Source organism: Ursus maritimus, unplaced genomic scaffold (genome assembly GCF_017311325.1).
Source record: "Ursus maritimus isolate PB19 unplaced genomic scaffold, ASM1731132v1 scaffold_16, whole genome shotgun sequence".
Classification (NCBI taxonomy): Eukaryota; Metazoa; Chordata; class Mammalia; order Carnivora; family Ursidae; genus Ursus; species Ursus maritimus.
The window spans coordinates 1,586,778-1,607,843 of NW_024424008.1; the positions used below are offsets into that span (position 1 = coordinate 1,586,778).

The 21,066-nt window shown below is 41.9% G+C and overlaps 2 protein-coding genes and 1 long non-coding RNA gene across 3 annotated transcripts in view; all 3 read left to right on the plus strand.

The window, feature by feature from the left end:
• Positions 1 to 17,471, plus strand: part of LOC103680049 — a 46,398-nt gene extending 28,927 nt beyond the window's left edge. Inside the window, exons 10-17 of the mRNA XM_040631310.1 lie at positions 131 to 353; positions 5,713 to 6,183; positions 6,746 to 6,841; positions 7,448 to 7,678; positions 13,871 to 13,893; positions 15,119 to 15,219; positions 15,525 to 15,551; positions 15,850 to 17,471. Coding sequence (XP_040487244.1) covers positions 131 to 353; positions 5,713 to 6,183; positions 6,746 to 6,841; positions 7,448 to 7,678; positions 13,871 to 13,893; positions 15,119 to 15,219; positions 15,525 to 15,551; positions 15,850 to 16,415 — 1,738 coding nt within the window. The 3' untranslated portion in view covers positions 16,416 to 17,471. The remainder of the gene's footprint in view (positions 1 to 130; positions 354 to 5,712; positions 6,184 to 6,745; positions 6,842 to 7,447; positions 7,679 to 13,870; positions 13,894 to 15,118; positions 15,220 to 15,524; positions 15,552 to 15,849) is intronic.
• Positions 7 to 4,017, plus strand: LOC103680046. The gene is made up of 2 exons (XR_005834964.1): positions 7 to 353; positions 3,562 to 4,017. It is a non-coding gene; the product is annotated as an uncharacterized LOC103680046 (long non-coding RNA).
• The window catches only part of LOC103680048 (tripartite motif-containing protein 34), a 29,951-nt gene continuing 24,027 nt past the window's right edge, over positions 15,143 to 21,066 (plus strand). The window contains exon 1 of the transcript XR_005834963.1: positions 15,143 to 15,219. The gene's annotated coding sequence lies outside the window, so the exon portion shown is untranslated. The remainder of the gene's footprint in view (positions 15,220 to 21,066) is intronic.

A 21,066-nucleotide genomic window follows, 5' to 3' on the forward strand; every position in this document is an offset into this window, starting at 1 on the left:
TCCCACTAGATGGCAGTGGCATCCCCCAGGTAGGACAACCAAATGTGTCCTCAAACTTCGCCCAAAGTCCCTTGGGGCAAGCCCCCCCTCCCTCGCTTCGAACCTCTGAGTTGCAGCATTTCTGTTCCAGTGGCCCCATGGGACCACGGCCCATTGGGCCCCGAAGCTCCTTCCCCTTTCATCTTCCTGCCGCCCCGAGATTTTCACTTTCGCTTCCCTGCCGGCTGGCTGCTCGGGAGGAGTGGCTTCAGGCAGGCCCAGCCCTGTGTGGTGAGGAAATGCTGACCACGCCAGCCCTGGCTTTTCTTCACCACCTCAGTCAGGAGCCAAGACTTCTCTGCTGGGGCTTCAAGGTGCGTGGGGAAGTTAGTGGGGGACAGAGGGTGGGGGACACCAGGAGAAAGGTCCCACGGGAAGGTAGGTGAGGTTAGCGTGTGGCCCAGACTTGCTCTGAAGGGAAGAAAAGCCAGTTTGCAGACTTCCTGCTCTGAGTGCTGACAGAAGGCAGAGACAGCCTTGATTTTGGGCACGGATGGCCTGCAGAGAAAGGAGAGCCCAAGAGATGGGGCCATTGTTCTTCTCCGGAGGGGCCCTTCTTTCTCCAGGCTGTGTCCATCCTCATGCGCTTCCTGTTCTGTAGTTTGAATTGTCTACCTCGTTGAGGAGAACTGGAGTCCTTTCCGTCTCTCACTCTCTGTCTCTCTTTCTCAAAGATGAACAGAAAGTATTTTCTCTTCTGCCGACCTCTGCCCGCTTGAAGGAAAGCTGGCAGAAGAGGTCCCTGTGTCCCCGATGTTTGAAAGCCCAGGCTCCTGGGGTGGAGCACCAGACCAAATGGAGTTTGGGGGGCATAGCCGGCTCGTGCTGAGGCTGATTCTCTCATTCCTCCCCCCCGGGGAACCAACAAGGGGCTGTCTGTGGCCTTCCTGACGTCTCCCCAGCGGCTGGCCTGCGGGGTGATGTGCCTGCCACCTGCCTCCGTGGCTCCCTTGCACCCTGGGTCCTTCTGAGTGCCGGTCTCAGGGGTCTCCCTGCACTGCCCTGCATAGGCCCCTGTCCTCTTGCTTCCGGGAGCCCACTGACACCTGCATCCTCACCTGCCCTAGGGCTCTTTCTCCATCATTCCTCCTCTGTAGACACACCGTTGCAAGGTTACAATTCCTTATTATCTTTGGAGCCAGTTAACAGGAGCTGATAATTGCTCAGAAGGAGATCCAGGGGTCTTGCTAAGACATTTGCTCTATGACCGACAGTGATGATGTCCTATCTTAAGCTCATTTGTGGGCAATTTTCACATTGATGGGTTTGTTACATACCTTCTGACGCACATACATCCTGTATGCCTACTTTTCAGAAGCCCTGCTCCTGTCTTCCTGGCGGTCTAGGCTTTACTCCTGGATGGGGTCCATTTCTGCCCAGATACTGATTGTCCCCCAGGGTCCAAAACAAGGCCCAATATGAAGGATGAAATAGATTTATTTATTTATTTATTTAAACAATTGATTCATAGGAACTAAAGCTGCTGGTGTAGAAAAAAAAGTGCAACGAATATGCATCAACATGGAGAAAATGTTAAATACACGGTAGAGCTTGCAGTTGAGATGGGGAGAGATTGTAAACAAACGAATAATTGACATGTATACAGGAAGGTGACTAATATCCCGGGGTTGCAATTTTTAAGCATCAAATGTAGTGACCGGGGAAAGGCCTTGCAACTGTAAGTGGTTTTCCTGAAGGCCTCCGTGTGAGGAGATATTTGAGTAGAATCTGAAGAATGTGAGGGATTTAAAGGCTGAGCATGGGTTTCCTCCCGAGATGGAAAGGAGGCCAGTGTGGGCTGGGGTGGAGTAGGCTGGGAGGAGGAGGAGGGCTCAGGGGTTAGAGGCAGGAGGAGGAGGGGTGTCATGTGGCCCTGACTAGTGGTGATGAAGACTGGCTCCCCCTGGACAGCATGTATTTGGACACAAGGGTGACAGGACTCGTGTCTGCTCTGAGGAGTACTCTAGTCCGCGATGTGGGAACAGCGATGGCCACACACTGAGGAAGGGCAATGATAGTTTTAGGGAGAACCATTTCCCGGAACCTATGCAGGAGACGACAGTGGAAATGGTTGGAACTAATTCGAAGAAAACACTCTTAGTGTCTTCTGATGACTAATGATACCAGGAGCAATTTAAGAAAAGTGATCCTATGTTACAAAATAACCTTTTTTTTTTAAATGACTTTTTAAAAATACTACTTTCTAAAAACGTATTTACCAGAGAGCTAGAGCTCTAGGAGAGAGAGAGGGTCACGAATGGGGGATCGTGGGGGCGGGGGGCACAGATTTAGTCCTGGATTCTAAAGAGTTGCGGAAGCTGGAACTCTATTCAATATAGAGTTATGGGGAGGCGGAATTGCCGTCTTCCTGAGGTCCCCACATGTCTCCCATGTCAAAAACAGGTCCGACTTCCCCCATGGGCAGTTCCTGGCCCAGGAAACCTGATCATTGCTGGCTCTCAGGTCACTCTTGGGCACGGGTGGGGTCACTGCCCGTGTGTGGGGCTGTGGCTCCTTCGTGCCTTCCTCTTTCTGTGGCCAGTGTGGTGGCAGCAGCTTTAACAGCAACTTCTTGTAGCCCCACTGTGAACGTGAGGTTTATAACCCACAGTAGAATGCATGCCCCACTCCCCTGTAGACTTCAGATGTTTCTCAGCATTGGTTGGATACTGAAGAGAATGAAAGAAAACAGAGAACCCCACGCCTATGGTTGGCTCATAGCTTCAGTTGTAAGCAGGGGTGGATATTACCATGTTGTGTAAACCCCTGGTCTTACCAGTCCTTAAAGCCTGATCCGACCATAGTCACTGCAGGCAGGAGCTAACAGCATATGGCCTTTGGACAATTTTCAATATCTGTACCATTGGCTAGGTCACATCGAGCAGCCCACATTCAGCTTTATTTTTCACCAGGTTCATTTCATGGGTGATTGGAGAACTGAACGTATTTCTAGACCTAAATTTATCTCTGTACAGCTTTCATCGTGCCCCTATTTTCTGTTTGTAGAGCAAAGGGAAGATTATAGTTTGTTACAAACCTCAGTTCTTTCTTTCGTTATAAGACCTTTTCGGCTGTGTTACTTTCCTAAGGTTTTAGAATAAATTATGGCTTAAAACCACAGGAATTTATTCTCCCATAGTTCAGGAGGCCAGAAGTCCAAACTCAAGGTATTGGCAGAATTGGTTTCTTCTGTAGGTATTGGGGGGGAATCTGTTCCATGGTTCTCTCCTGGCTTCTGGGCATTCCTGGCATTGCTGCTGCACTGCTCCAGTCCCTGCCACCATTGCCACGTGGCCTTCTTCCCTGTATGCGGCGTGCCCTCTCTTCTTAGAAGGTCATTGGATTTAGAGACCACCTATTGCAGTATTACCTCATCTTAACTTGATTACATCTGCAAGGACCTTATTTCCAAACAAGGTCACATTCACACAGGTGATGTCGATGTAGAGATAGAGTTCAATCATTTAAAACAAATATCATGATGAATATCTACTGAGATCTTCCTTTCTTTTTGCTTTGCAGTTCCTTGTCTGTAACGAGTCCAGGTTCTGAGAATCAGCAGCGTCCCCATGCCACCACTCTGCGATAGGCCTTCTGACTGACCACCAGCAGTGGTTTTAGGTTTGGTTTGCCGTTCCCACTCATGTGACTTAGCAGGACAGAAACCAGTCACGTTCACATAGCTTAGCTGGGGCATACAGGACAGGAGACACAGCATAGCAGCGTGGCTGCGTCACGTGAGCTCTCGGCGAGGGTCCATACAGTGGTATAGGAGATACTTTATCCCCTTCATGAGATCACTTGTGAGAGAACAAGACCACATGGTATGTATGAAACTAACATAGCTTAGGGTAGTCTTGGGCCAATAGACTGATGACCTTGTAAGAGCCGTGAGCATAGCTTCCAGGACCCTGACGGCGAGTATTTCATTACACCAGTCACAACCCACTTGTGGAAGTGGTCTGTGCTTACCGAAAATAATACAAATAAAATGAAGTGCTAGGAGAAGGTAATGTCAGTGTCCTTTTTATGGGAAGAAAGGACTTAAGCCTGATGATGACACTTAGTTCCCATACATCCAACCAAACTCCCAATCCTGTCGCTTTTTTTTTTTCTTAAAGATTTTATTTATTTATTTGACAGAGAGACAGACAGGGACAGAGGGAACACAAGCAGGGGGAGTGGGAGAGGAAGAAGCAGGCTCCCGGCGGAGGAGCCTGATGCGGGGCCGATCCCAGAACGCCGGGATCACACGCCCTGAGCCAAAGGCAGAGGCTCAACGACTGAGCCACCAGGCGCCCCAATCCTGTCCCTTTTGTCTTACTGTTTCTCTCAGCCTCGTCTGCTTCTCTCCATTCCCTCTAGCAGCCTGTCTTACAGACTCCCATCACTGATCCCTGCTGTTTGGAGAGAGACTGTCTCTTTCACATCATTTAGGAAGTGTCACATTTTTGGTCCTTGCTGGCACATTAATGCCAAAAGCCTAGCAGTTCTCTGCGCACCAGCCATATGGGCATTTTAAAACGTGTAGAAGATGCTGTCTCTTCCATCAACAGGGTATTCAGATCTGTGACGACTTCTCTCTAAAATATATTTTTCTTCTTTCTCATTCCATATCCCTTCTCACAACTTTTAGTTCAATCCTTATGTATTCAAGGGGGATATCGTTGATATTCTCCTATTCAGCAAATTATTAGTTCCCCCAAAACAGGGACCTCTATTTGGTAGTGTTTATCACACCTACGAGACCCTGAAAAAGGATTCTGAGGACACTGTATTCACGCTGACAACTTACTGAATGAAATCATCTTTGTAAGCCACTTCATTCAAATTTACACATTTCAATAAAGTACTCTGTGTCTCAAGGACTTTTGTATTAAGAATAAATAGGTCAAAGTGATTTACAAATTGTAACTGGTTCCACAGTTCTTAGTGGTAAAATTCCTTCCCTGTTGTGGCCCTTGCTGTTTCTGTGAGTGTCTCCGGGAGTGAATATGAGGGAATGGAAGGGTTCTGTGTAGGACAGGTATTTGTGCAGGTAAGCATTTCTTATGCCGAAACTATATCTGTGGTCCCAACGTTTGCTTATTGGAGAACAGATAATTAATGGAACAAAAAGATGAAATGCTGATTGAAAAAAAAGAGGTCTAATCACCTATGGAGAAATGAGGAGTTTCTTTATATATTCATCAAAGGTCATGTTCCTGTGCATTCTAGCACTAGGGATATAGAGTGAATAAAAACAAAGTGCCTGATCTATGTGTAGGAGTATGGTACTTAAGGAAAGTATATTGTATATTACGTAGTGATAATAAGAAAAGGATGGCAATGTATAGTGAATGATGTATTGGTAATTGTGCTGTCGACAAAGTATCACTAGGTCCTTCTGATGAAATGATATTTAAGGAGAGAGTTGGATGACATGTAAGAGGAAGTCATGCAAATGTCAAAGGTTGGATCATTCCAGGCTTAGAAAAGAGCAAATGCGGAAGCCCGAGGCATTCGCAGTTTACCCAGGCTACTGAATTTCATTTCTGCTCCCCCGCCCTTTTTTTGTCCTTCAACATTTCAGTTTTGGCCAATCCTTAATATCTGCCCAATTAGAATCCTTTTTATTCCTGCCATTCTGACCTCTTCCCCTCCCAATCTGCCCAGCCATCCAGCAACCTTTAAGCAAGAAGAGCTCCAGGAGTAAGGACAGGAAGAAGCTCGGGGAGACGTACTATGGCTTTAAAAATCCTGAACATACAAGACGAGGTTTCCTGTCCCATCTGCCTGGAGCTTTTGACAGAATCCCTGACTCTAGACTGTGGTCACAGCTTCTGTCAAGCTTGCATCACTATGAACACCAAGGAGGTAGAGATCAGCCCAGGAGAGGAAAGCAGCTGTCCTGTGTGCGGCGTCAGATTCTCACTTGGAAACCTATGGCCTAATCAGCATCTGGTCAACATAATGGAGAGAATCAGAGAATTCAAGTTGAATGCAGAGGAAGAGCTGAAGAGAGACCTCTGTGTGCGCCATGAAGAGAAACTCCGGCTCTTCTGTAAGGAGGATAGGAAGGTCATTTGTTGGCTTTGTGAGCGGTCTCAGGAGCACCGTGGTCACCACACATTCCTTGTGGAGGAAGTAGTCAAGGAATGTCAGGTAGGGACCAGGATGGAGGGAGAGAGGGAGGAAGATGGTACTTGGTGGGAAATCTCAACTTTCCATCCTTCTGTACACACCTTGACACCATGGTCCTGAGCCCCGTAATCACTCTCCTTCCATGTATGTCTCTTAAACTATGTTCATCTTCCAATGTCTGAAGGACATTTCTGTGTATTCCTCCCACTAACATAAAGGATGAGCCTTGGGGTGCTTGTATGGCTCAGTCAGTTCAGCCTCCGACTCTTGGTTTCAGCTTGGCTTGTGATCTCAGGGTCATGAGATCCAGCCCCACATGGGGCTCTGTGCTTAGTGGGGAGTCTGCTTCCCTTTTTCTCTTCCTCTGCCCCCTCTCCCCCACTCACCCTCTCTCTAAAATAAATAAATCAATCTTATTCTCCTTTGCTTTTCTCCTGTATCATAGATTCTAATCACAATTTCTGTAAACTGGTCTCTTCAGGGACCAGCCTGATTTCTTCCCTATTTGTTCTTCGCTGAGAAAGCTCATAGGTTGATGACGATTTTCTGATATGAGTGATCTGATGTGACTGCTTTTTCACAGGAGAAGCTTCACGCAGCTCTGGAGAGGCTGAGGAAGGAGCAGCAGGAAGCTGAGAAGTTGGAAGCTGCCATCAGAGAAGAGAGGACTTCCTGGAAGGTAGGAAGAGACTCTTTCTAAGAGGTTTTTGACACAGGAATCTTGGCAGGACTTTTCAGTCCAAATCATAAGGAAGCCCATTCCTCTTTGTTCCCTGACACAGAATGCATTAGAAGCCATTTGATTAGTTCTCCTCTTTGTCCTGTCTCTGTTACGTTGAGGGCTGGAGAGTGGACATGTTACAGGTACACACAGGTATTTGGGATGGAGAATGTCTTCCATTCCTCTTTTCCAATGAGGCTCTGACACCTCAAGTGAAAGACACTGGGCAAAGGACCAAGATTTTGCCCACGGTTCAAACTTGGAAGTGTGGTAATGCAGGGAGGCAGGGGTGTCTGGTACAGGCTTCTACAACCTAAACCTCACTTAGATTTTACATTTCATTCCAGAGTTGGCCCATTTAAGACAGTCCAAGGCCTGTTTTGGTGGGTACTGAAGGGAAAATAGGAAAAATACCCAGCTTTCCCAAAAATTACCCCATGCCTCCATTTCCCTCTTGATTACAACTCAGTGAAAAAATATTTCTTTTTCTGGCTCCTAATCCCTTCTACAGTAGGTTTTCAGGCAGATAGACTCTTTACCTCTTTTGTTTGCCCAACCTTGAAGTACCAGGTACAGACTGAGAGACAAAGGATATGGACAGAATTCAGTCAGCTTAGAAGCGTCCTGGACAGTGAAGAGCAGAGAGAACTGCAAAAATTGGAAGAAGAGGAGAAGAGGATACTGGATAGCTTGGCTGAGGCTGAGACTGAGCTGGCTCAGCAGAACCAGCTGGTGAAAGAGCTCATCTCAGATCTGGAACATCGCCGGAAATGGCCAACAGTGGACCTGCTGCAGGTAAGAGGAATGCCCCAATTTGGAATTCTTGAAACACAATCTAAGCTACCTTCTTTTCTGTGTCCTTGGACTCTAATCTTGGTGTTGACACTAAGAGGTTCCTTTGGCTTTGTGGAGCCCTTCTTTGCCATCCATTCAAGATATTATGGACCATTGAATATAAGCATTCCAGGGAAGTGTCCTACTTTATTATTTTATGAAGTCAGGGAATACATTTGACCTGGAGAGAAGATCCATGGAATCCAGTGGTATTCTCTAGACCCCTATTTTCTGTAATCCAGTGTGGACAATTCTCAAGTTCTTTTCATTCATCTTAGCCACAGGCAAATACATGCAGTTTCAGGTGTAAGAAATGTATCCCCCCTTTTTTTAAATTAAAAAAAAAAAAATCTGTATTTATGATTGCAAACTTCTCTTGTTAGCTTTTTTTTAGAAAAAAAAACATGAAGAGATGGAACATTGAGCCTTTTCATAGGAGGATGGGCAAATATATGGATAGGAGATATTATACTTGAGTAGTGAGAATCTGTGTGCAAGTGTGTATGTGAGTATGTGTGTGCCAGAAATGTTGCTGGTGTCAGGAAAGCATGCTGGTGCAAATCTGTAGACACTTGAGGGAACAATTTGAACTAATGTTAAAATTTAAAGTTTTTTTTTTCTTTAAGCATTAATAGTGTGAATATGATCCTGAGCCATGATGTATGATGGTCATTCAGGGAATTCCAGACTTTTCATATTTTTTGCTTGATTTCCTGTCTATCTTCTTCCCTCTCTTTTCTGGATTTCCAAACACTTTTTTTTTTTTTTTAATTCTTGATATCAAGCAGAAGGATAATTGATTTTCACATGTTGGCTTTGTCTTTGTGTCTCATGCTTGTATCTTAGTTTTTTCCTTTTTCCTTTTTTTTTTTTCAGTCCCCTTGATGCTTTTCTTCTCTTTTGATTTCAGATTATCCTGGGATAGAGGTCACAAAAAAAATTTTTTTTTGTATCGGAATCACCTGGAGTGCTATAAAAACCTTAGGTCCTCAGACTCATTGTAGTAACATAACTTTTGCATTTTTTTAAAACCAGGATCTCTAAGTGATTATAACACTGAACAAATTTTAATAAAAACTACAATAGGTCTTTTCAACAAATTGGGCTGGAAAAACAGAATATCCACATGCCAAAAAATGAAGGTAGACTCCTACTTCACACCATATGCAAAAATTAACTCAAAGTACATAAAAAATCTAAATGTAAGTTAAAGGACAAAAATTACAAGACTCTTAGGAGAAACCATAGGTATAAATCTTTTTGACTTGGCATTAGGCAATAGCTTCACAGATACGGCACCAAAAACAGAAGCAACCAAAAATAAAACAAATTGGAGCTCATCAAAATTAAAAACTGTTGTGCTTCAAAGAACACCATATAATAAGTGAAAAAACATCTCACAGAATGGGAGAAAATATTTTCAAATCATACATCTGATAAGGTTTAGTATTCATGATATATAGAAAAACTCTCACGACTCAACAATAAAAAGACAACCTGGGACACCTGGTGGCTCAGTCAGTTAAGCATCTGACTCTTGATTTTGGCTCAGGTCATGATCTCAGTGTCCTGGGATCCAGCCCCTCATCTGGCTCTGTGCTCAGCACAGAGTTGGCTTGTCCCTCTCCCTCTGATCCTCCCCCTACCCCTCCTTCTGGCTTGTGTGTGCACACGCTCTCTCAAAAAAATAAATAAATCTTTTAAAAAAAACAATAAAAAGACAACCTAATTTAAAAATGGATAAAGGACCTGAGGGGTGCTTGGGTGACTCAGTTGGTTAAGCATCCATTTGTGATTTGGGCTCAGATCATGGTCTCATAAGTCAAAGGATTAAGCCCTGAGTCAGGCTTCACACTCAGCATGGATTCTGCTTGGGATTCTCTCCCTGTGCCCATGTCCCCACTCACCTGCTCTCTCTGTCTCAAATAAATAAATCGATCTTTTTTTTTTAAAAAAGGACTTGAATAGATATGTCTCCAGAGAAGATATATAAATAGTAAATAAGCACATGAAAAGATGACTGATACCATTAACCGTCAGGGAAATGTAAAATCAAAACCACAATGATAATATCACCGAAAAAATGGACAATACCAAGAGTTGACAAAGATATGCAGAAATTAGAACTTTCATATATTGCTAGCGAAGTTGTAAGATAGAGTTACCATATGGCCCAGCAATTCCATTCCTGGAAATGAAAACATGTCTACAAGTAAACTTGTTCACAAAAGTTCATGGCAGCATTGTCCCTAGTAGCTCAAAAGTGGAAACAACCCAATTGTCCATCAAGTGAAGAATGAATAAACAAAACATGTTATACCCAAACAATGTAATATTATTTGGCTCTAAAAAGAAATTAGCACTAATAGATGCTACCGCATGGATGAATCTTGAAAATACAAGTGATGGAAGGCAGACACAAAAGGCCCTTATTGTAGGATTCCATTTATATGAAGTCTGTAATTGATACATCCATAGACACAGACATTAGATTAGTAGTTGCCAGGGACTGGAGAGGAGGCAACAGGAAATGACTGCTACTGAGAGTAAGGTTTCTTTTTGCAATAATGAAAATGTTCTGGAATTAAATAGTGGTGATGGTAAATATAAATTGTAAATACACCAAAACCTACTAAATTGTGCACTTTATAGTGATAGGTGATTTTTTTTTTTTGGTATTATATATCTGAGTAAAAACAAACACTTTGCAGGGTTCTTCCTTTCCTTTGTCTATAGTTCATCCACAATCTCTTCACAACTCTTTCAATCGCCAGCTTAATGAAGACTTGTGTTTATGCGACTTTTCCACGCATCTGTTCCACTTAAGCCAGCTTAAGTTGGTAACTGGTCATTTGTAATAAAAACAGTGCTCGGTAGATAAATGTTATACATTTTCTGGGATTAGCTTCCCACATTTAGATAACGGCTTCAAAGAACGACACATGGACTAACCAAGGGATCTACTCTTCTGCTACATTAGGGAGTTTGGGTGTTCCTTTCCAACATATTAAGATGTATGCTATTGATTGTGGTGCTGTCCCTTCATAACCCTGTGTCCTGAAAGTCTTGTAACAGCTTTCCTTTTATCTGGATCTTCATTGTAGTGATTGGGATGGGTCATTTGATTGTATGCCTATTGTTTGCTAGAGGGGCTGTTGTTTGCATGAGGGCTATACTCAACAGCGGGAAGAATGAGCTAGTAGGGAAATGCCAAACTTGAAAATGGATGAAAACTTAGATGAGATTTTAAGTTATTTACCTTAGGCAGGAGGCACTTCTGTTCTTCATGCTTTTGTAATAGTATTATTACATTGGGCCATTTTTGTTTTTCAAATTTTGTAGCATGACCTATGAGTGAATGACAACAGGCAGTTAAATGATGGAGTGAAGATGGTACCTATTACTTTTATCTGTAGAATATCCATTCCCCCTTTTCCTGGTAACAACACCTGGGATTTCTTTCTGATGAAACACAGCATGTCTATTTTTATCCATGTTCTTGTTTGGGGCTGAGATAATCAGCATCATGGAGGATGGATAGGTTAATCTTATATAAATTAGGTTATCTAATTCCTGTATTCCCACAAAATACACAGTTGGGCATTACAAGTTGGGCATATGACCCAGTTTTCGTCAGTGGCTTGAGGCCTCAGAATTTTATTGTTACTACACTGAAGAAAATTGTCCCTTTGCATGTGAATTATGTCAGTGAAAATAATTTAAACCAGGAGATTTTCAGGTTGCTGTCAATTAAGTCTGAGAATAAAGTTGACAGGGAAGGAAAGAGAATTATCAGACACAGAAAAGCCAGATATATGATGGCATTTGAGCTTCCAGATACATCTGTGATGAAATAGTATTTCTTTTTTTTTTTATAATGATTTTTTATTATATTATGTTAGTCACCATACAGTACATCCCTGGTTTTCGATGCAAGGCTTGATGATTCATTAGTTGTGTATAACACCCAGTGCACCATGCAATATGTGCCCTCCTTACTACCCATCACCGGCCTATCCCATTCCCCCACCCCCCTCCCCTCTGTAGCCCTCAGTTTGTTTCTCATAGTCCATAGTCTCTCATGTTTCATTCCCGCTTCTGATTACCCCCCCTTTCTTTATCCCTTTCTTCCCCTACTTATCATTCTAGTTCTTATGTTCCATAGATGAGAGAAATCATATGATAGTTGTCTTTCTCTGCTTGACTTATGTGATGAAATAGTATTTCTCTGGCCACACGGTTTTTTTGGGGGGTGGGTAGCTTAAGGCAATGTTAGTTGGTTTCTTTGTCATACACAACCAAACTATACTAATACAGAGATAGTAATACAGAGAAGCAAAATCATTCCTTTGTTTTGGTTGTAAACCCAGCTGGTGGCATTTAAGACTAAGGCCAAATATATTGGTATATATTGTTGAAAACAAATAAATCCACACGTGGTGATGATGTGGAAATGCAGATTAGCCAAAAGAAGTTAAGGATACTGAGTGGACTGGCTTGGCAGGGTGTTTTAGTGTTTGGAACGGGTACTAAGTGAATATTGGTACCATATTTGACAGGTGGGCATAAGAGAGGACACAATATAGTTGGTGAGTAGTAGGTTTTATATTCAATATTCTGAGCTTTTGGAACCTGTTTCTTCTTCACTGTGTATTGTACTAGCCTGTATACATGATTAGAGACAATAGACCATGATTAGATTATATGAAGTTTGGGATCCATAGCACCTGCATGTGAGCTGAAAAGTAAGGAGTGGAGGAGGTTACCTAAAGGCAGTGTATGGAGCAGAGCTTTGCTATATATAAACTATGTATTCTGCAAATAGAGATAGTTTTACTTCTTTCCAGTATAAATGCTTTTTATTTCTTTTTCTTGCCTAATTGCCTTGATTAGAACCTCCAGTACCACTTTAAATAGAAGTAGGAAGAGTAGACATTCTTGTCTTTTACCTAATCTCAGGGAAAAATCATTCAGTTTTTCATCATAAGGATGATATTAGCTATGAGTTTTTCATAGATGCCCTTTATCAGGCTGACGAAGTTCCCCTCTGTTCCTAGTGGGCTGTTGTTATTCCTTTTTTGTTTTTGTTTCTGTTTGATCATGAAGGGATGTTGAATTTTGTCAGTTTCCCCCCCTGTGTCTATTAAAATCATCATGTGGTTTTTATCTTTATTCTATTAATACAATGAATTACATTAATTGCTTTTCTTATGTTAAACCAACCTACATTTCTGAGATAAGTCCCACTTGACCATGGTGTATGTATACTCTTTCATATTTTGCTGGATTTAGTTTTTTAGTATTTTATTGAAGAAATTTGCATCTACATTCATAAGAAATGCTGACCTGTAGTTGACTTCTTTTGTGATACCTTTGTCTCGTTTTCGCATCAGAGTAGTACTGGCCTTATAGAATGAGTTGGGTACTACAACCTCCTTTTCTATTTTTTGGAAGAATTTGTAAAGTATTTCTCTTTTTTCCTCTCTAAAATTTTAGCAGAATTCACCAGTGAAGCCATCTGGGCCTGACTTCTTTGCAGGAAGTTCTTGATTTCCAATCTAATCACTACATGTTTTAGGACTATTCAGATTTTCTATTACTTCTTGAGTTAGTACTGGTAGTTTCTGTGTTTCTAGGAATTTGTCTGTTTCGTGTGGATTATCTTATTTGTTGGCATACAATTGTTCATAGTCTTTATATTCCTATTAATTTTTGTAAAAGTCAGCAGTAGTGTCTTCCCCTTCATTCCTGATTTTAAGATTTTTGAAAATTTATTTTTGAGAGGGAAAAAGAAAGAGAGAGCATGCAAACGAGAGAGCACAAGCAGTGGGAGGGACAGGATAGAAGCAGACTCCCTGTTGAGCAAGGAGCGTGAAGCGGGACTCCATCCCAGGACCCTGGGATCATGACCTGAGCCAAAGGCAGGTGCTTAACCAACTGAGACACACAGGTGCCCTCATTCCTAATTTTAATAATTTGTCTTCTGTTTTTTCATGGTATGTCTGCATAAAAACTTGCCAATTTTGTTGATATTTTCAAATAGTTCACTTTTGATTTCTCTGATTTTCTCTAGTGTCTTTCTGTTCTTTCTTTCATTAATCCTGCTCTAATCTTTATATACTCCTTGACTCGTGTCTTCTCTCTTCTTCCTAGGACATGAGTGGAATCATGAAATGGTACGTATGGGTGACCAGGAGTGGTGCTTCTGTGTTACGAAGAAAGGTTTGTAACCATTAGAGTGTTCTGATGGTCAATTAGAATGAAATATTCCAAATCAGGGAAATTTGAATGTAGTATTATTTTAAATTGCTGGTCATTGACAAGGATTTAAGTGTTCCCTATCTATGGAGAATAGACCAGATTCTATGGTAGTGAATTCAGTGGTCAGAGTTCACAGAATTGGGGACAATAAGGGTAATAAGGATCAGGGATTTCACTATCAGAGTCTTGTGACTTCACTTTGTCCTTGCTTTCATTCCTGTATTCCATAGGTGCTTATCCTATCACATGGAGGGCTTCATCAAGCCCTAAAATAGGTTATGGGGCAGCTCCTTTGTATTTACTTTGATTACCTGGAAATATAAAAGACCAGGTCATTCTACAAGGCTCTCTTTAGATTTTCAAAAACAAACCTGAGCCTCAGGGTTAGTGACATTGACCTTGGTGCCATAACTAATCTCTTCCTAGTCACACGTGTTAGAAATTTACATAGGAAAGTGTAGTTCTTGTGGCTTAAGTTGCCAGCCTACGTGACAGGATTAAATTCCTTACAAATACATGACAGTCTAACCATGTGTAGTTTGGTGGTCATAACTTCTCTTTTGCCAAATGTTTGTAACTTTTACAGAGCACCCGAAATCTCAAATGTTACTTGTGGTTCACATCACTGGGGTTCTGGCTTTGGACTAGGGCACAAGCTCATAGGCTTTCAAAAAGAGACTTACGGATCTCACATTATAGCTAGGATCTGCAGCCTCACTACTGATCTATCTGCCAGGAAAGACACATCTATGGCCTCCATGAAAGATCCACTGTGATGACTTTCCCACATACTGCATACCTTTTTTTGGAGGTAACAAGGCTTTTTCTACATGTTATTTCATCGAATTTTTCTATTATGTCCATGAGGTATCAAGAAAAAGGTTAATTATTTCATTTTTCAAAGAAGAAACTGTTGCTTTGAGGTGAAGACCTTCCCAAGTTACACAGATAGTAAATGAGAAGGCAGACATGAGCACATTTTTTTCTGGCTCCAGCATCAAGACTCTCCCTTCTCCCCGCCTCAGGCTTCTCAGGGAGGAGGGTTCAAGTGCATCGGTGGCATGGAAGGAGAGAGAAAGGCAGTCGTATTGGAAGGACACAAGGTAAGACATGTAGGGTCAATGTTTTTGTCATGCCTAGGAGTGAGATCTGGACCCTGAAGAAGCCAAAACCTGTTTCCAAGAGACTGAAGAGTATATTCCATGCTCCAGATCTGAGCACAGTGCTGCGCATGTGTAGAGGTGAGGAGAGCCAGGACAGGAGGGCGGATGTGGGACTCCTGTGGTGTCAGTGGCTAAATTGGGGAGCTGGTACAGTTTCAAAGAGAGGATAGAAAGGAGGAGGGTCTTCAGAGAAGGAGGGATATTGCTGAGAGAGATGTGGTTATATCTAAGGGGGGATGGGGAGGTGCCTAGTTCATCATCTCATTCACTAGTTCATAGGCTCACAGGGCTCCCCTCTGCTGGCTCTACTCTAGAGGAGAGATAGGTATTGGTGCTTAATCGTTTGCTTCCAATCAACATCATTGAATCTCTTATCATTTCAGAGCTAACACATGTCCAGTGCTACTGGGGTAAGAAGAGATTACTGGTTCTTCAAATCCCTGTGTTCTAATCCCCTTTCAGAAACTTGTGATTTCAGTGTGATCTCATGATCTTAGCTCCATGTGTTTATATATATATATAATCTTACATATTTCTATATATATTTTAGTATGTATATATGAAATACATTTCTCCAGTGTTTTACCCCCTCCCCAATCCATCAATATAAGCTCTACCTAGTCATTTCCCGCGTTCCATCTTCACAATGTCACCGGATAAACCTACCCCATATTTGTCACTTATCTTACAATTTTTTTTTTTCTGCAGTGGACATCACACTGAATCCAATCAACTTAAATTTAAACCTTGTCCTTTCGGAAGATCAGAGACAAGTGATGTCTGTGCCAATTTGGCCTGTTAAGTATACTAATTATGGTATCTTGGGCTCCCAGTATTTCTCCTCAGGGAAACACTACTGGGAAATAGATGTGTCCAAGAAGACTGCCTGGATTCTGGGGGTATACTGTAGAACACGTTTCCGTAATATAAAGTTTGGTGTTAGACAAGGCACAAATCATCAAAATGTTTACTCCAGATACAGACCTCAATGTGGCTACTGGGTTATTGGGTTACAGAATAAATTTGAGTATAAGGCCTTTGAGGAGTCGTCTACATCTCATCCCATGGTCTTAACTATTTCCATGGCTGTTCCTCCCCATCGTATTGGGGTTTTCCTAGACTATGAGGCAGGCATCGTCTCATTTTTCAATGTCACAAACCATGGGTCACTCATCTACAAATTTTCTAAATGTTGCTTTTCTCAGACTGTTTATCCATACTTCAATCCTTGGAACTGTCCAGGCCCCATCATCCTGTGCCCACCACACTCCTGAACCTTCTTGGCCACTTACCCACTTCTGTGCAGAGCCTCTTGTCCTGGGGCTCGTCTATACCTGAGCTTCCCTGCACCCTTCTGAACACCTCTTCCTTTTTTTCTCCTTCTTTTATTATGGAATGTCTTTGTACAATGCTTTTCTGCATGTATTGAAAAGAACATGCAACTTTTACCTTTTTTTCTCATTTAATTCAACTACCTTTGTAGTTTTGTTATTACTGTATTTTAGTAATTATTCTGTGGTTTAAGCCTTTGTTGTGAGTACCTTGATTTCCCCCCCACAGATTATTGAGGTTCTGTTCACTATTTTCATATTGAATAATTTGCAATAATCTACTTTTAAGTTCACTTAACCTTTCTTTTGTGATCCTGAATTTCTCTTAAGCCAGTCTTAGATTATTTTTTTGAGTGAGGCAGCTTTCTATTTTTATTTGTTTTTTGACATTTCCTATTTTCTCATTATTATAAGCATATTTTCTTTCATAGCCTTTACCCTAGATCCGATAGCTGCTGTGAAGTCCTTGTATTTCTTGTTGTAAGTCCTTGTTGTAAATATGATATCTGCATTATCTTGGAGTGCTCTCCATTGATTGCCTTAGTTCTTGAGTATGGACCATGTTAGTTTCTTTGTATGTTAAACAATTTTAACATATATCTAAAATTCCCCCGGGGGAATTGTGAATGAGATGTAAAGAGTCTGGGTTCTGTTTATTTTTCTGAAGAATATATTTTTTCAGGCAGTTAATTTGGTGGAACTCAAATTCGAAATTCTCCCCTGCATTTTGCAGAAGCTGAAATCTCTGGTCAGTTCCTTTAGCTCTATTTGGGCTGCTTAGTATCTGCTTCAAACATGTGTATGTACAATTTGAGATTTCCTCCTCTGGATCTCTCTTTTACAGATACTCTGCTACCATTTTCCAGCTGTTGTGACAGCCCCAAATCGTTCTTCTTGCTCTTCAAGCTAGTAAGTCTGTATGCTGCTGAGTTTTAACTGTCCCACTCACTTCCAGTTCAGTTTTGCTTTCAAATAAAAAGCCACGAAACCAGAAAACTCCTCCAATAGTATTCCCTTCTTCCAATTGTTTATTACAGTCTAGATTCTAAGTGTTTCGTCAGTCTCTAGTGCCTTCATGTTTTTGTTTGTTTTGCTTCATTTTTACAATTGTTCAAGGTTTATAGTGTTGATCCATAGGCTATGGGTTCTGTTTTGTTAGAATAAATACCTCCATTTATGGAAACAGAACCTCAGTTTTGCTTGCTCTGTATATTCTAAGTTTAAACGCTGAATTTTAGTGTTTTTTTTCCCCTTTCTTGTTACACAAACTGCCAGATTTTATTCAAAGTGATTATGCCATTTTGCATTCCCACAAATTCAGAAAGGGAACAATGATGGTATAGAGTTGGGCGGTCAGTGCAGAGATATTAAGAATAGATGAAACTGGAGGGGATTGGGGAGCTCGGAGTGAGACTGTGGGATGAGTCCAGCACAGTGGTATTGATTGCAGTGTTCAGAAGGAAAGAGATTCCTTAGCCAAAGACCTCTTCTCTGGTACTTCTTCCTTTTCCATTCGTTCTGCAAATCTAATATCCATTGTTTTACTCTTCTTCCTCTGAATCGCTTAACTAACCCATGGTTAACATCCATGGTTAATATCCTGGCAATCTCTTTTGAAGAATTAGATTTGCAGCTGAGAGAAATCAGTGGTGGAAATCAGGTCTTGTCAAGATACCTGAAAACTTGAGCAAGCAGAATACTTGCATTTACACTTCTCTCACCGTACACACACACACACACACACACACACACACAGTGGAAAACTACTCAGACATAAAAAGAGTGAAATCTTGCCCTTCAATGACACAGATGGACCTTGAGGATATTATGCTAAGTGAAAAAAGTCAGAGAAAGACAAATACCATATGATTTCACTCATATGTATAATCTAAAAAACAAAAGAAGCAAATGATACAGAACTCATTGATACAGAGATCAGATTGGTGGTTGTTAGAGGCCAGGGTTTGGGGTTGGGCAAAATGGGCGAAGAGGATCAAGAAGTAAAGCCTTCCAGTTATAAAATAATTCATGGGGATATAATGTATAGCATGGTGACTATAGTAAATAGTATTGTGTTGCAGATTTGAAATTTGCTGCAAAAGTAAATCTTGAATGTTCTCATCACAGGAAAAAAAATTTTTTTCATGACTTCCTATGGTGATAGATGGTAACTTGACTTGAACATTTCACAATGTATACAGATGTTGAATCATGTTGTACACCTAAACTAATATAATGTATGCTAATTATATTTCAATAAAAAATTATCAAAGGGGAATCACATATATGTTATTGATACCAGAAGAATAACAGAATTTTTTTTTTAAAGATTTTATTTATTTATTTGACAGAGATAGCACAGGCAGGGGGAGTGGGAGAGGGAGAAGCAGACTCCCTGCGGAGCAGGGAGCCCAATGCGGGACTCAATCTCAGGACCCTGGGATCATGACCTGAGCCAAAGGCAGATGCTTAACCGACTGAGCCATCCAGGTGTCCCAACAGTAACTGAATTATATGATGTGACAGCAACTGTGTTCATAGCAAGAATGGTAGACTAGAAGTATGATTTATCATTAAGATGTTCCATTCAATTAAAAATATTTTTATAGTTATATATCTGTATATCTATCAGTCCTTATATGAAATAACTTCTAATAGATTTGAGGCAGTAAGCAACAGAATAGAGACAGTCCCTCCCTGACTTCATGAAACCTACAGTTGGGGGTGCAGTGTGAGATGGGGGTGGTTACCACTGATAAGATCAGTAACAACACTACGTTTCCTGCTGCACTCCTCTCTCTGGCCTTCCACTCATGTATTTTCATTTTCCAATTCAAGGGATAGTGACTGAGTCCTCACCTCTAGGAGTAACCCTAGTTTTAGCAATGACTTCCAGAAAAATTCTAGCAAAGGAAGCCCTAAACAAAGAGCCTGTGGAGTCTCCATGGGCTATAGCCCAGGCTTCTCGACCAGTTCTGCACTGAGAGCAGCAGAGAAGAGAACTAGGCTTGGCTTTGCTCAGGGATGAAAAAGATACTTTGAGGAACACAATAAGGGAAAGTCAGCAAGTTCTTTGAAGCTTAACAATTTAATGCCTCAGTATAATAATGTAGGATTTCTGCATGACTCTCCATAGAATTTCCTAGCACCCTGTCCTCTCTGGGTTTGGGAGCCTTAATGGGATGATAGTTGCTCTGCTCTGCAGTTTATTGGTGTTTTCTAGTCACAGGATTTCCAGGTTCAATCTTGGGGATCTACAGCAGTTTACACACACACACACACACACACACACACACACTCACTGACCTTGCTCATCCTTCTCCTTGGGCCATTCCTGCCACCCAGAAATGGAGCTCACCTGGGAGATCAGCCAGAAGAGCATGTAGGAAGAATTTCCAGACGGAGCATCTTGAAAACTTTTAATAAAACAAAACGAGGGGCACCTGGGTGGCTCAGCAGGTTGAGCACCCTACTCTTGATTTCAGCTCAGGTCTCGATCTCAGGATTCAAGCAACAACAACAACAAAATGAGATGCTTGCTTGTTGTTAATATGAAGAGACATCAGAAGAAGTGGCATGATAACAAGATCCTAAGACCCATGAGAAAAGGGACTTAAAGTAGGGGAACTTCTTTATTTAACTGCTTCTCTTCCTGTGAAAGCCACACCCCAGACTGACTCACTCAGATGGCAGATCCCACTCAAAGCTCTTTTTTTTTTTTTTTAAAAACCATGACTCCCTCTTATCTGACTAGATCTTAATGAGATTATAGTTGACTTTTTAAACACTATCCCCTCTACAACCTCCTTGTGTCCTAACCTCTCCTGTGTCACTGTTTGGCATGCGTCCTTTGGAAGTGCACAGTTCACCTGTCTTGTCATCATTGTCATTATCACAGTTCACCTGTGCCACTGGACACACAGCTTTAGAATTGTTAGTGTTCTCCAGAGAAACAGAACCTACAAGAGGGGGATTTATATTGGCTCACATGAATATGGGGGCTGACAAGTTCCAAGAGCTGGTGTCTGTAAAGTGGAGACTCAGGAAAGCTGGTGGTGTCATTCAGTCCAAGGACAAAGGCTGGAGAACCAGGGTGGGTGATGGTGTAAATTCCAGTCCAAGGACAGGAGAGGACGTACATCCCAGCTCAAGCAGGCAGGCAGGAAACAAAAGGGATGAGTTCCTCTTTCCTCCCAGGCCCTCAACAAATCAGATGATGCCTGACAGCACTGGGGAAGACAATCTTCTGAGTCCACAGACTCAAATGCTAGTCTCACCTAGAAACAACCACCTCACAGATCCAGGAGAGTTTAATGTGGGCACCTCGTGGCCAGTCAAGCTGACACAAAATTAATCTTGACAGTGATTCTCCTGCTTCATTTTTATTATGCTAAGATTATAGAGATTTTATGTTGAATAATATTAGATGGCATGGCCCAACAAATGACACTGACCACGGGTTCATCTTCCCAGCGTCTTTAGCAGAGTGTCATTTTGGCCGTACTGAATCCAAATTCTGAAGGTCAGCCTCACTGTGCTGCCCTCAGTGATAGCCACTGACAGTCCCACTGCAGGAATTTACGATTTGCATAGC